The sequence below is a fragment of the Gadus macrocephalus genome, chromosome 13 (assembly GCF_031168955.1).
Source record: "Gadus macrocephalus chromosome 13, ASM3116895v1".
NCBI classification, from domain to species: Eukaryota; Metazoa; Chordata; class Actinopteri; order Gadiformes; family Gadidae; genus Gadus; species Gadus macrocephalus.
This window is the reverse complement of record NC_082394.1, coordinates 9,495,411-9,507,997: the sequence shown is the minus strand read 5'-3', so window position 1 is coordinate 9,507,997 and position 12,587 is coordinate 9,495,411. Positions and strand designations below refer to the sequence as shown.

Below are 12,587 nucleotides of genomic sequence, written 5' to 3'. Positions count from 1 at the left end.
GTGACACTCTTGGTAATCATGATGGGAGAGGGACAGGTATTTCTACAGGAACATGCAGGGACTAATCAGTGAGAAAATGTGCTGCAGTTCACTCCCTCTGTCCCATATAGGTCACAGTCAAATCGGAATGTCAGAGCAATCATATGGAAATGTTGGGGAATTGAGGACTGGAATGGGCCGATGAGCTAAGTGGATATGGCATTCTGCCTTCAATTAGAAGAAAAGTCTGTCGAAAGCCAAAAACAATATGTTTTACTGAAATTGATGAGCTAGTCTGCAACAGGCTGTTGCTTGGTTGCAAAATAATAAAGTAGAAAGATATCGGCATCATCTTCAACATAACCGGGTTGTCCGGGATTTGAACCCTTGACAAGCTGTACCCTTTTGCTTCTTGCCAGATCAGTGTGAGTAAAAATAAACCAACCTTTTTAAGCAAACGAGGTCAAGAGTGCACAAATAAAGGCCACTTAGCAGGATTGCATGACTGTACATATTACTAACATCAGCACATGTAAATGATGTTCTGCAGTCAAGGTCTCAACATTACATATGGCTGTGGAAAGGGAAATCCATCCATCATTGACAATGACAATGCAAACTGTTTAGAAAACTATTTCAATGGAGCTTTATGTTGACACAGGCATATACTTAAATATAACAGATAATTGTGTTAGAAGATAAAAACAAGAGGCAAACAAACACATACAGCCAAGCTAAAGTTGTCTTTGCTTTTCAATATGTTGCTGTTGTTTAACTGATTTGGCAGGATATTTAACAATCCAAAGCAGTTGGATATGGATTCTATACAGATCTGTGAGAAATAAAAGTTTGGGCTACACTATGAGCACATAGGACTACTTAAGGAAAATCTGCGCTTGGTTTTGGACCAGTGAAAGCATCAATGATTTATTGGATCAATGTGGATGCAGGCCTTAGCCAGTACAGAACACAGTGGTCAGAAGTTTATCTGACCAGTTTATATGAGTTAATTCCCTCGCTGAGCAATTTACAGTCTTTGAACACAATGACTGTGTCCATTGTTCCATGTAGGCCCAGAGACCATTCTAAACAGTGCATCATTACTCAACAGCTCAGGGAAATTATGTTATTGTGCATAGCCTCGCATCGGACTGCCAAAACACAGCTTTGGTTCAGTTTGTTCCTGCCTTATCATTATTGCACTCGGTGGGCCATTGTTAACCATTATTACAGAGTTGCCAAAGTGAACAGTTAGCTCCTCGTTTTTTTGTCTAATAACAGCTATGAGCAACAAACTGGGAACACGTTTCATATTTTAGCGTGTGAGAGAGACGGATAAAGTCGTGGAATTAATCCTAGAGATGTCATCATTGCTAAATACGTTTTCTCAGGCCAAAACCGCTTGTCATGTACTCATGACAAGAGGAAGCGCAACCAGGAGAGGTCAGCAGTGGCAGCTTTATAGAAGACGAATCATCTATAAAGTATATAGCAAGTACATGTTAAACAACAAACAGAGGTTGCGAAAACAGTCAAAACAATATGTAATTGGAAATTATTAAGATATTTAAAGCATGCCTTGCTTGTTTGTTATTTCTTACCAAATATACCAGCTTATTTTGATGATTATCTAGTTAAAGAAACATGCGCTCTGGTTCACCAAACGCCTTTAAAGCCTTTAAATCAGCCACTTAATTCAGTGAAAGTCCAATGCATTGTAGGCCTACATAGTATATCTTCTTAAATAAACACCTACGTAACACAAACACACGCGAAATCATTAGAAACAAAAATTTAAAATAAGATTAATTATAAATGATGCATTTTGCTATTTCGAAAAACATTAATAAGTTAATAACTTTGATGAACAGCAACCGAGCTTCAATCAGGAACACCCTGACACATTTGAACGAGACTTGACGTTATCCTCTTTTTAATCCACAATAAAAGAGGATACACAAGTTATCTTGTTTGTTTCCATAATTATTTCTGAGTTTGACGTAGGCATAGTGCCAAAGGTTTAAAAGTCTTATTCACTAGACGCAGATATAAACGGCCTTGCGGGCGACATGAAGAGCGTCCAAGCGTGAGGTGCGTGTGCAGTCAGCTGATATTAAAACGAAAACACTATTTTGTTCATCATGAAACTCCCGAGTATAATCATCACATACATAATGAACAGTGGAGACACTTACCCTGCAGACAGACGCACTTCAAAACAACTCCGGCCAATTTTTATAGCAATGTCAAATATACAAATATTGCAGACAATTGGCAAGCCGGGGTCAACAGGATTTCTGTTACTCGGCATAGAAGAATAGCCGGAGTGCACTGCGTGGTGCGGTGTGTGTGTTTGGACTACTGTTTCCTCACAGGGAGGCGTGGCGGATCGGCTCCCGTACAGAGGATATCTGTTCGTTAGCGCCGTCTGGTGGTTGACATTCCGTACAACAAAACGAACTCGAGTCGAAGATCCAACCATAGGGGGCCACCACAAAGATCACCGATTTTGTAATTGTAATGGGTCGAAGTCGAACTATATGATTCTCGAATCCATTCGACGACCACCAAAAAAACTCATCAAATATTGAGCAATTGAGTGAGAGAAACATCAAATTATCCAATCATATTATTGGCTGTTTTATAATCCTGCTGCTTTATGAACTCCAAAAAATGTTGATCTGTGCCCATATGTTCTAGTTTCAACGAGGACTATTCCTCTTTGACCTCCACAGTTTCTCTCTTCTGCTACAGCCAGAGATGTGCATGTAACACATTGAAATCCCTGAAACGTTGTGCTGTTTAAAAAAGTCCATTACCATAGCCTACATATGTATCTATTTATTGTATCACCCACAGGATATTCAACCCAATCCCAAAAATATATATCAAAATATACACATAGAGCTTATAAATTTGGTCATTCAGCAGCGTTTTTTTAATCCAAAGTGGCCGTTTAAATGTCAGTTAGGGGTTAGGTTGGTACCTTGCTCATGCGTCGCCTTCAGGTAGACTACCGAAACTTGGGGTTTCAATCCAAAATGATTTAGTCGGGAGAGACTATCTCCTACAACATATTTAGATTTACTACAATATAAGTCTTTTTTAAACTGATGAACATATTTCGATTCTGGTAACTAGTAATTGCATGAATACTTTTTTTACCTGCCAGATTAGATTTAAAATTACACCAGTAAGAATCAAAAATGTATTCTCATCCCTGACCCGATTGTCTGTAGGTTATGTCTCTGTGGCCCATGAAGAGCCCTGTAATGCCCTCATACTTCCACTGAATGGTTGTACTTTATAGCACACCTGTCTAGACTCGGATTTACAAGGAGGAGAAACTGCTAGGACCAATGTTTTAGAAACAACAGCCAGCATTTATTTAACAATTCAGTTATAACCTTCTTCACACAAATGTCAATAATGTAACCAAACACAATTTCCAAACACAGAAATAAAGGTTACAACAGTCAAAGTAAGCAAAACACTGTCTTTTTTTTGGCAGGTTGTGATCGGAGCCGGTTGGTTGCTTTATGAAGTATCAGTTTCTCAGCAGCTAACTACATAATAATATAGACTGGCTAAAGCTAGCTCTTCTTTTTATTCTAGGGCGGGCTGTCACTTCCTTCATTTTTTCCTGGCAAAAACTGTCCCGTTTCAAACATAATGGAAATGAGCCTACAGACTGTTCTATTCAACGAAGACAGTCGGGGAATGTCCCACAATCACTTCAATATTTTATGTGACTTATGCAATTCAATTCCTTTTGAGTAGTCCCTTTGAGGGGGGAGCAGAAAAGCGGGTGGACCCCACTTGGTTTCCAGGCAGTGAGGGGACGCTTGGTGGTCTGTCTGCCCACAGACGCTGAAGGAGTAGTAAAAGCTGTTTCTCCTTGGGGCCTCTGTCCAAGCCCCTGGCTATCCGCAGAGAACCACTGCTCTTTCCAGGTCATCTGATGTGAGTAAGGGCAGGCCGCAACCAAGCCCAAAATGTGTTTGTATGTGTGAGTGTGCGTGTGTGTGTGTGATTGTGTTTGTATGTGTGTGTGTGTGTCTAGAGAAGGACTGACTCTAGCATCGGGGAAACTATGATAACTACGGTGACTATGGTAGCAGCAGTGGATTATTCAATGTTTTTATGTTTTTTTATTGTATAATTGATCATGACATTTCAATGATTATTTTTGTTCGTAATCGAAAAGTTTGTCACGTTGAGATTGTCAATCACAATTTATTTTCAACTTCATTATATATTCCTACGGCTGTTTTTTTCCTTCAGCTTGTGCATGTCTTATTGTTATTACTATCTTGCCCGAGACACATAGACTCTGATTAACTCAACAAAGAGCCTTTTCATTAGAGCCACTTCAAATAAACATGAGTCATGGATAGTCAAAGCCATTGTACAGCGCACATGTTCTTCAATAACACCTTCAGCACAAACACTTAAGCAGTCCTCAGCAAAGAGAGGAATAGGATTAGTTATGAGTGCATGTTCTTTACAGCTGGGGCCATTGTTGCTTGTTTGAGCAATCGTTAGCGAATGAAGAATTTAGAATGTGTGGAAATCAAAGTAATTCTAATTACTTTTCTTCTTAATTGAGCCGTGTTTCTTCGTCTTGTTTGTGATTACAACTAGCCAGGTCAGAAAGAGACGAATGGGGATTCACGGGGATCCCCCGTCTGAACCCATTTGGTTAGTGTGGGGGGTGGGGGTGGGGAGGTGCTGCCTCACCAGTGCTGGTGCTGTAGGTGTGGACTGTGGTGGCGGTGGGCGGCGGCGACCCCGAGTCCAGCGACGCCGTGTCGTCGTCCTGGGAGCAGCCGGCCTGGATGGCCCTCAGGTAGCTGTGGCTGCGCGAGCGGAAGCACGTGGGCATGGGCAGGTCGGGGGGCTCCGGCTGGTCCTGAGAGGGCGGGCGCGAGTCCCGGTACGTGGAGTCGGAGCTGCGGTCCTCGTAGCGCGGGCTCATCTCCAGGTCCCGTAGCTGAGGGGGGGGGGGGGAGGGGGCGAGAGGGGGTGTGTGTTACTAAAGGGGCCGCAGTGTGTGTGTGTGTGTGTGTGTGTGTGTGTGTGTGTGTGTGTGTGTGTGTGTGTGTGTGTGTGTGTGTGTGTGTGTGTGTGTGTGTGTGTGTGTGAGATGTGGAACACTGATGTAACACCGGGCTCCCGTTGGGGTTCTTATCATGTTGTGCGACTACGTTCACACGGTCTACTACACTACTGCGGTTTACAAGTATAAAACCCTTGCCGTCATACCAGCAGACTTGTCTCTTCTTTAAAAAAAAAAGAATCTCGACCTGTGAAGCACATATGTCAAAGTGCAATAAACTTCAAGAGGAGTGTGGTTTTATAGCACCTTAAAACCCCGGTGGATGAGAAGAAGTGCAGCGCTCCATTAGTGTCGACCTGGGTTTCACCTTTATGTGGTCCCACTGAAACCTATCATGCTGCTGCTCAGGTCTACCTTCAAACTGCCAACCTCACACTTCAAGCTGTGCTATGAAGAGGTGTGATGTCTCGACTAGAAAGCAAAAAACGCCGACATCGCTCACCCTGTTCTTTCGGGCTCACACCTGACAGACAGCAAAGACTTCCAAGAGAAGTTGGAGGTTAGAGAATCGGGGAGAGGATGTTCGAATGCATGCAAATCAAAACAGGGTGATGCAGCGTTGTTGGTGAGGCTGGTAGGGGAAGATGAAGGGGAAGGGCTGCTGTCTTTAAAGTCAAAGACACAGCCCTGAGGGACTTTTTCTTTGTCTCGACTCTTGACTCTTAATACAGCGTTTAAACTATGGTAAAATATTTTTTAAAGAAAGTAAGAAATTAAAGAAGAAAGGAACAAAGTAACAAAGGAAGAAAGAAAGAAGGATTATGGGGGCGTTACATTTTTTTTTTTTAAAGATGAGGGTTGCAGTGAACTTATCTAGGTTTTGGTTTGGTATTTATGATTACACATAATATTTATGTGCACTAAACCAAATATATATAGAAGCATATGAATTCAAAAGTTATCTTTGAACTTTTTTTATGTTCAAAGATTCGTCAATGCTCATGTCCAAATGCTTTATGTAACTGATAGCTTCCGAAGCCTGTGATAGCCCCATTGAAAGAGATCATAGCCCATTGAGAACATTATTTGATCGTTATGGTAACCATGTCAGTGGAAGGCTAATAGCTCTGGTATAAGTGGACAAATTAGATCTGAAAGCATCAGTCACTCAGCTTCGGGCGCAGTCCATTAAAAAGAGATCTGCAGATGGGAGGATGGTTCTTTTTGTCGAATTGGAGCAACTTTTAATGATGCCATTCACGCTGATATCTGTGAAAAGGTTTACAGCTTTACTCGCAAAGGAGTCAAAAAAGAATGAACGCAGTCTGAACCCGAGTAAAAATAACTAGTGTAGAAAAGATACAAAAAGCAAAAGGGCAAAGGGGCAGAACAACAACGACGCAGTAAACTCATCGCGGTGGCATTAAAGCTTGTCTCTAAATATATATATTTCTTGGCAAGATTTATGTGCGATATAAATCAAGTAAGCAAAGGAATTCAAAGGAGATCGGCCGAGAGCATAGATTCAACTCCCCCGGCTCCTCGCCCTCCTGTACCGCGGTGTGCGTGGAGGGGGCTGACCTGTCCCAGGCAGCTGCCCCGGCCCAGGGTGCTGCAGGCCTGGCTGAAGTCGTCGTCATCCCACCGGGGGAAGGAGGAGCCCGGGCCCCCGATGCAGTCCAGGTTGTCCAGGCTGCGGTTGTTGGAGAGCTCGCTGAGAGACGGAAGACAGCTGGAAGGAAGGAAAGACAGACAGATCACCGGGGGGGAAAGACAGAGGGAAGCGTGTGAGGTAGAGCAAGACAGGCATGTCACCCGCTGTATGTTACATGTGTCCGTTGAACAGACGTGGAAACAAAAAGCCAAAACGAGGAAAGAAAAAAGGTACAAAGACCTAAATATGAAATGACCAGCGGAGCCAGAAATAAAATCAAAATTTCTGAAAACAAGGCAAATAAAGAGAGGAAAAATGGGTCATCCTCTGTGTCAGTACTTTCATTGCAACTCACAATTAATCACTGCACTGAATGTGGAACAACCAGACCCCATTCTCCAATCTAGATTTGACGGTTTACGACTTCAGCGTCGAAGCGTGCGCGGCAAGCTAGTTACATTTGCTCTAAATGAATGCATTTTCTACCAGCTTCCATCATGTTGCCAAAGTCAAAGAAAGTTTGGATCAAAGTCCTTCACCAAACCAATCCGCAACACTTCTTTTTGCTTTCTCATTCTTTGTTGGCATACAGTGACAGCGACATGACGCATGTTGGCTTTGCAGGTTATCCTCCTTGACACTTTGCTAGTGGAAGGAAGGAGTCAACGAGGCACAGGACGCAGGACACTGTCTTTGTCCACCTTGAAAACCTCCCCAGCAGATGGTACTGAGAAGCTCGGGGGCGTCCTGACGGCATATGAGGATGGCATTTCACACCGCGGTGACTTCCGAAATTTACATCTCAATTTGCATCTGGTGCAGCGCGGGGCGTTGGGCGTGGGGGTGACGGATGGGACGTCCTGTGACCAAAGAGGACGAGGTGTGCACCGCAGCCCCCCCCCCCCCCCCCCTCCCCCTCCCCCTCCTGGAGGAAGCAGCTGACAGGCCAATCACTGACCTGCTCATTGACCTGGCCAGATGGTGGCGAGAGGACACACTGTGGAGGGGAGACCACAGGGCGTCCAGCTCCCCCTGCAACATGCTGTAATCCAAGGTTCGGCTGCTCATTTGAGTCAGGGCGGAGCGGACCACAGAGAGGGTGCGGGGGTGTAGGCAAGTCAGGGGTCGGCAGTTGGAGCAAGGTTAAACAATCGATGCAGACTTAAATAGAAATGCTCTTGTCGATATCTGCATAAGGGGTGTGACTGGGTTGTTATCATGTCACTATGTCGATTTTAAATAATATATATAAAATAAAAACGGCAAGCACAGCGCTTATAAGAAAATTATAAATAACATAACCGTAATAAATATAGTATCATTTCCGCATCAACAGCTTTCCATGAATGCCAATGTATTTCGCTACTGCCTCGTGTTTGGAAACCCGATAAATTGAACAATTCTATGAGAAAATTACAGTTGTGTCTTTAGGTTGCAATCGCGGAATCGAATAGCTAATCCATCAGCAATTTGAGTGCAGAAGCAAAGGTAGAAAACAATAGACTGTAACGTCCCCCGCATCATCTCCAGGGTCACGATCGACTCAGCATTGCTGTTTATTTTTAATATACAACAACAAAGCAACAACAGAACAACAGTAAAAAGGAATAAAAGCCTATTCCTCTACGACCTGCTGTGCGTCGACTCCCTGTGTGTGTGTGTGTGTGTGTGTGTGTGTGTGTGTGTGTGTGTGTGTGCTTCAGGGAGCATGTGATCCATGAAGTCCATTGAGTCAGAGAATCAGTGAACAGCAGATATCTGTGTGTGTGTGTGTGTGTGTGTGTGTGTGTGTGTGTGTGTGTGTGTGTGTGTGTGTGTGTGTGTGTGTGTGTGTGTGTGTGTGTGTGTGTGTGTGTGTGTGTGTGTCCTCTCATGCAGCCACAGACGGTGGAACTCGGGGCCAGTCGGCCCACTCTAGGCCCACTCTAGGCCCACTCTGGGCCCACCGCCGCTCAGCCGTAGTAGGGATGATGACCCAGGCATGTGGAGGTTGGCAGGGAGCTCGCCGCGGCCGAATACTACGCGTGAGTAAGCACAGCCTGGTCGGCTGCTGAGCTGCTCTCTGTGTGGGTGGAGGGTGTGTTGGTCTCAGCGTGTGTGTTGTGTGTGTTGTGTGTGTGTGTGTCTGTGTAAGTGTGCGAATGTGTGTGTTTGTCTCAGTGAGTGAGTGCGTGAGTGTGTGAGTGCTGTGTGTCTGAGTGTGTCTGAGTATCTGTGTATGTGTGCGTGTATGTGTGTGTTTGACGGAGTGTGTGAGTGTCTGATGTGATCTGTGTGTGTGTGTGTGTGTGTTTATATGTGTTTGTTTGTGTCTGTTAGTCTGAGTGCACGTGTACTTTTGTCTCAGTGCCTGCCTGAGTGCGTGAGTGTGTGTGTTTGTTTGTGTGTAAGTGCTTTTGTATTCGTTTAGTTTGTCTCAGTGTGTGTGCGTATGCGTTTGTTTGCCTCAGTGTGCGTGTGTGTGAGTGAGTGTTGAAGTGTGTGTGTGTCCCCAGGTGAATCTGTGTGCACAGTAAGTAGGTCATGTAAATAAGTATGTCAAGATCATGATGGGTTCTTTGCCGCATGGCACACATCTTTAAGTAAGGTCCTTTGTGGGTGTGTGTGTGTCTGTATCTGTGCGGTGCTTTTGTCCTAGTTCTCTATCTGCGCAAATGTCAACGGGGGTATGTCGCTTGTTAACTATGTAACATATTGTGGATCGGTGTCGGTACTATTTGTAACATGTTTATGCCCTAACACTTACTCCCCACTCCCTTGCTGTCAGTTTGTAGCTGTGTGAAGGTTATCTCTTATATTAAATGGTGCTTTCCTCGTTGCGTCTCTACCTTCAGTGTCAGGTCGAGGGGTGTGTTGGGGTGGGGGTCTTACTTGCGCGGAGGATGTTGGTCACTCAGAGACTGCTGGGTGGCCCTGAGGTAACTCTGGCGGCGGGCGGTGGATTTGGGCGACGGTTTGGGGCTTCCGTCTGAGTCGTCGCTTTCCTCCATGTCGCCCATGGCCTTCACGTAGCTGCCGCTACGCATGCGTCGACACGGGATCTCCTGGGCCCCGCCCACCCGGCCCAGGGTGCTGCTCCAGTCTCCCTGCAGGGCAGGACAAGGAAACATAGGTCATTCACCACCAAGACAGGCCGCAGCACTGGTAACACCCCTGCTTCAGTGACTGTGGTACAGGCAATGTGATCGAACAGCGGGCAGGAAAGTGGGCAGTCTTTCCCCATTTGGAGTCGGGAGGGTGGCTGACTGGTGTATCTTTTTGATTGTACCTTATACCTAACCCTTACTTCCAACTGACAGGGACTGTGTTCGATCCCCAATTAATGCAAGCCACCTGTAAACATCAATGACCAAGATGACTATCCCCCTACCTGCCCCATCATCCCACTGAATTGCGTCTGTCCTACTGGATCATAGAGTGTGGTCCGATCATACGCCTTTCGTCCATGTGAATGTGACACCAGAACTTGAGCGGTACTCACCCTTCGACCCACCTGCAGATAGTTTCCCGTAAGCTCTGGCTGGCAGGACTTGGACTTGAGCATGGATCGGTCAAGGGTGGCCGAGATCTTGGAGGAGGGGGGGAGGACCTGCCTGGGCTGGCCCATGGTCATCGTGGACCAGGAGTTCCCTTTCATGAAGTCACTGTCGTGTATCCCCAGCGATCCACCTCCCCCCCCTCCGCCTCCGCCCCCACCCCCACCCCCTCCTCCTCCTCCTCCTCCACCTCCGCCCACGGCCACGGAGAGGGCCGGGTAGCGCATCTCCTGGGTGCTCTTGGAGGAGCTGATGGTGTTGTAGCCGCTGTGGATGTAGCGGTTTTGGGCCGGCTGGCTGTCGTGGCCCGAGGCGCGGCCCACCGTCATCATGGCCACGGGGTTGCGGTAGTTGCTCAGGTCGCTGCTGTCCAGGTCGTCGGAGCTCCAGTAGCCCGACATGTTGGAGCGCGGCCGCCGCTTGGCCTGGCCCTCCGACTTGGTGCCCCGGTCTTTGCTCTTGGAGCGCCGGCCCTGCTTGCTGCCGTCCTCCGTGCCCGAGGAGGTGCCCCCGCTGCCGCCCGAGCGCCCGTTGACGTTGCCCTTCATGTGCTGGCCCTCCAGCGACTGGGACTTGGCGAAGAGCTTCTGCACCGAGTGCAGCATGTAGCGGATGCGCCCGGGGCTGTCGGTGCGCTGTTTGGCGTCGGCGGCGACGGCGGCGGCGGACGCCCGGTGGTACTGCAGCGTGCTGAAGCCGTCGCGGCCGCCCGGCAGCTGGTTCTCAAACTGCTCCAGCATGTTGGCGGTCGGTGCCTGGTTCTTGGACGCGTGGTGGTGGTGCGAGATGGTGGCCGAGCCGCTGTTGATCAGGGCCGTCCGTCCGCCCATGCCCGCCATGCTGGCCATCCCCATGCCCATGGACATGGAGGTGCCCAGGGTGCCCGTGCTGATCCCGCCGATGTTGTCCCCGCCGGGCGGCGAGAAGTCGGACTGGTCGTACGAGTTGTAGTGGATGCGGGGGAAGGTGCTGCTGTTGGACAGCTGGTTGTTGAGCGGCAGCATGAGGTCCGAGGGCAGGGAGACGGGGTTGCCCGCGGTGTAGTGGTGGGGGTCCATGGTGCCGTAGTGGTCCATGGTGGCGGGGCTGAGGAGGTAGGGGCTGCGCGGCAGGGTGCTGGTCTGGTGGGATTGGGGGTACATGGCTTCCGGGTGCCCCAGTGCCGGATCGCAGGAGTCGGACAGGTGCCGGTGGCGGTTGGCCCCCAACCCTCTCATGGTAGTCGGGAGGGGCCCGGCCCTCTAGAAGATCCCCGGACCCGGGAGAGAAAGACAGTGGGTTTGGCGGTGAGTCCTAGGAGGGAGGAGAAAACACACAAGCATTAGATGGGTCGTACGCGCAGACACACAGACACACACACATATGCACGCACATCAAATATCTTCTTATCAGAAATTCTCCTTCATAGGATGCCTTGGTCTTTCTTCCACCGAACATGACCTGAATGGTAAAGTCTGTCTGCATTGACATTCAGGGGCTGTCTTGATACGGTGCTTTACTGCTAACTCCAGTGTCTCGTGGAGTGAATCTGGATGGACGTGGCTGATATTTCATGAAGAAGATGGTCTCTGACTCTGGCATGAGTACAAGGACATGCACACCAGAATAGAATAATCAGAAAGGACTTACGGCTGACACACGCACACGCACACACACACACACACACACACACACACACACACACACACACACACACACACACACACTATGCAGCAATGCTGAAGGTGGGCTGAGCATCATGTTGAATGAACTATTGCTGGACTGTAGCTCCAGAGGTACAGAGGTTACAGAAGGATACATTGAAAGTGTTTCTCATATAGAAAACACATGTTTTTGCCTATGTTTTTCTTAAGGATAAATTAGTCAGGGCAAACTATTATGCCCGAGGACGAAAGCCCTTTTGTCGTATTTTCTGTTTCATCGACTTAAAGATAAACATTTGCGATAGCTACAGTTTACCCTTGGTAAGCAGGTTGAAGCTAACCCTGGGTAATTAGCGTTTGAATAGATCTTGGTAAAACATAACAGGTATCCTACTGAGCCCCACTGTGTGAAGAGACAGCTTTGAGAATATCTTCCTGGCCGGCTCAAACTCAGTGAGATTTGTCAGAGAGAGAGTCGGAGCAGTGTTATGCATTGAATGTGTAAGGGAGTGATATCATACATCCTTGTAATCTGCCTGCAAGTCAGTGAGAGCTCCATCTATTCTCAGGCTCCACATCAAAGGAGCCTCCGCCCCACGTCTGCTGCTAGCTGATAGCCCGGCGCTCAATAGAAGACTGCCTGGGTCTTATGGGTTCCCGCAGGTTAGCTTATGTCCGACCGGTAGCATTCTCTCTCTGCCCATCTGTCTCTCTCT

The 12,587-nt window shown here is 47.5% G+C and overlaps 1 protein-coding gene across 3 annotated transcripts in view; it reads right to left on the bottom strand.

The window, feature by feature from the left end:
- dlgap4b (discs, large (Drosophila) homolog-associated protein 4b) overlaps positions 1-12,587 on the bottom strand; it is a 104,463-nt gene that overhangs the window by 18,553 nt on the left and 73,323 nt on the right. For 2 of the 3 annotated variants that reach the window (XM_060069393.1, XM_060069394.1), the window contains 5 exons: positions 10,174-11,521; positions 9,564-9,778; positions 7,651-7,752; positions 6,620-6,770; positions 4,720-4,972 (listed from right to left, as the gene is read on the bottom strand). In XM_060069393.1, coding sequence (XP_059925376.1) covers positions 4,720-4,972; positions 6,620-6,770; positions 7,651-7,752; positions 9,564-9,778; positions 10,174-11,445 — 1,993 coding nt within the window. In that variant the 5' untranslated portion in view covers positions 11,446-11,521. The remainder of the gene's footprint in view (positions 1-4,719; positions 4,973-6,619; positions 6,771-7,650; positions 7,753-9,563; positions 9,779-10,173; positions 11,522-12,587) is intronic. The other variant, XM_060069395.1, reaches the window with a different exon arrangement.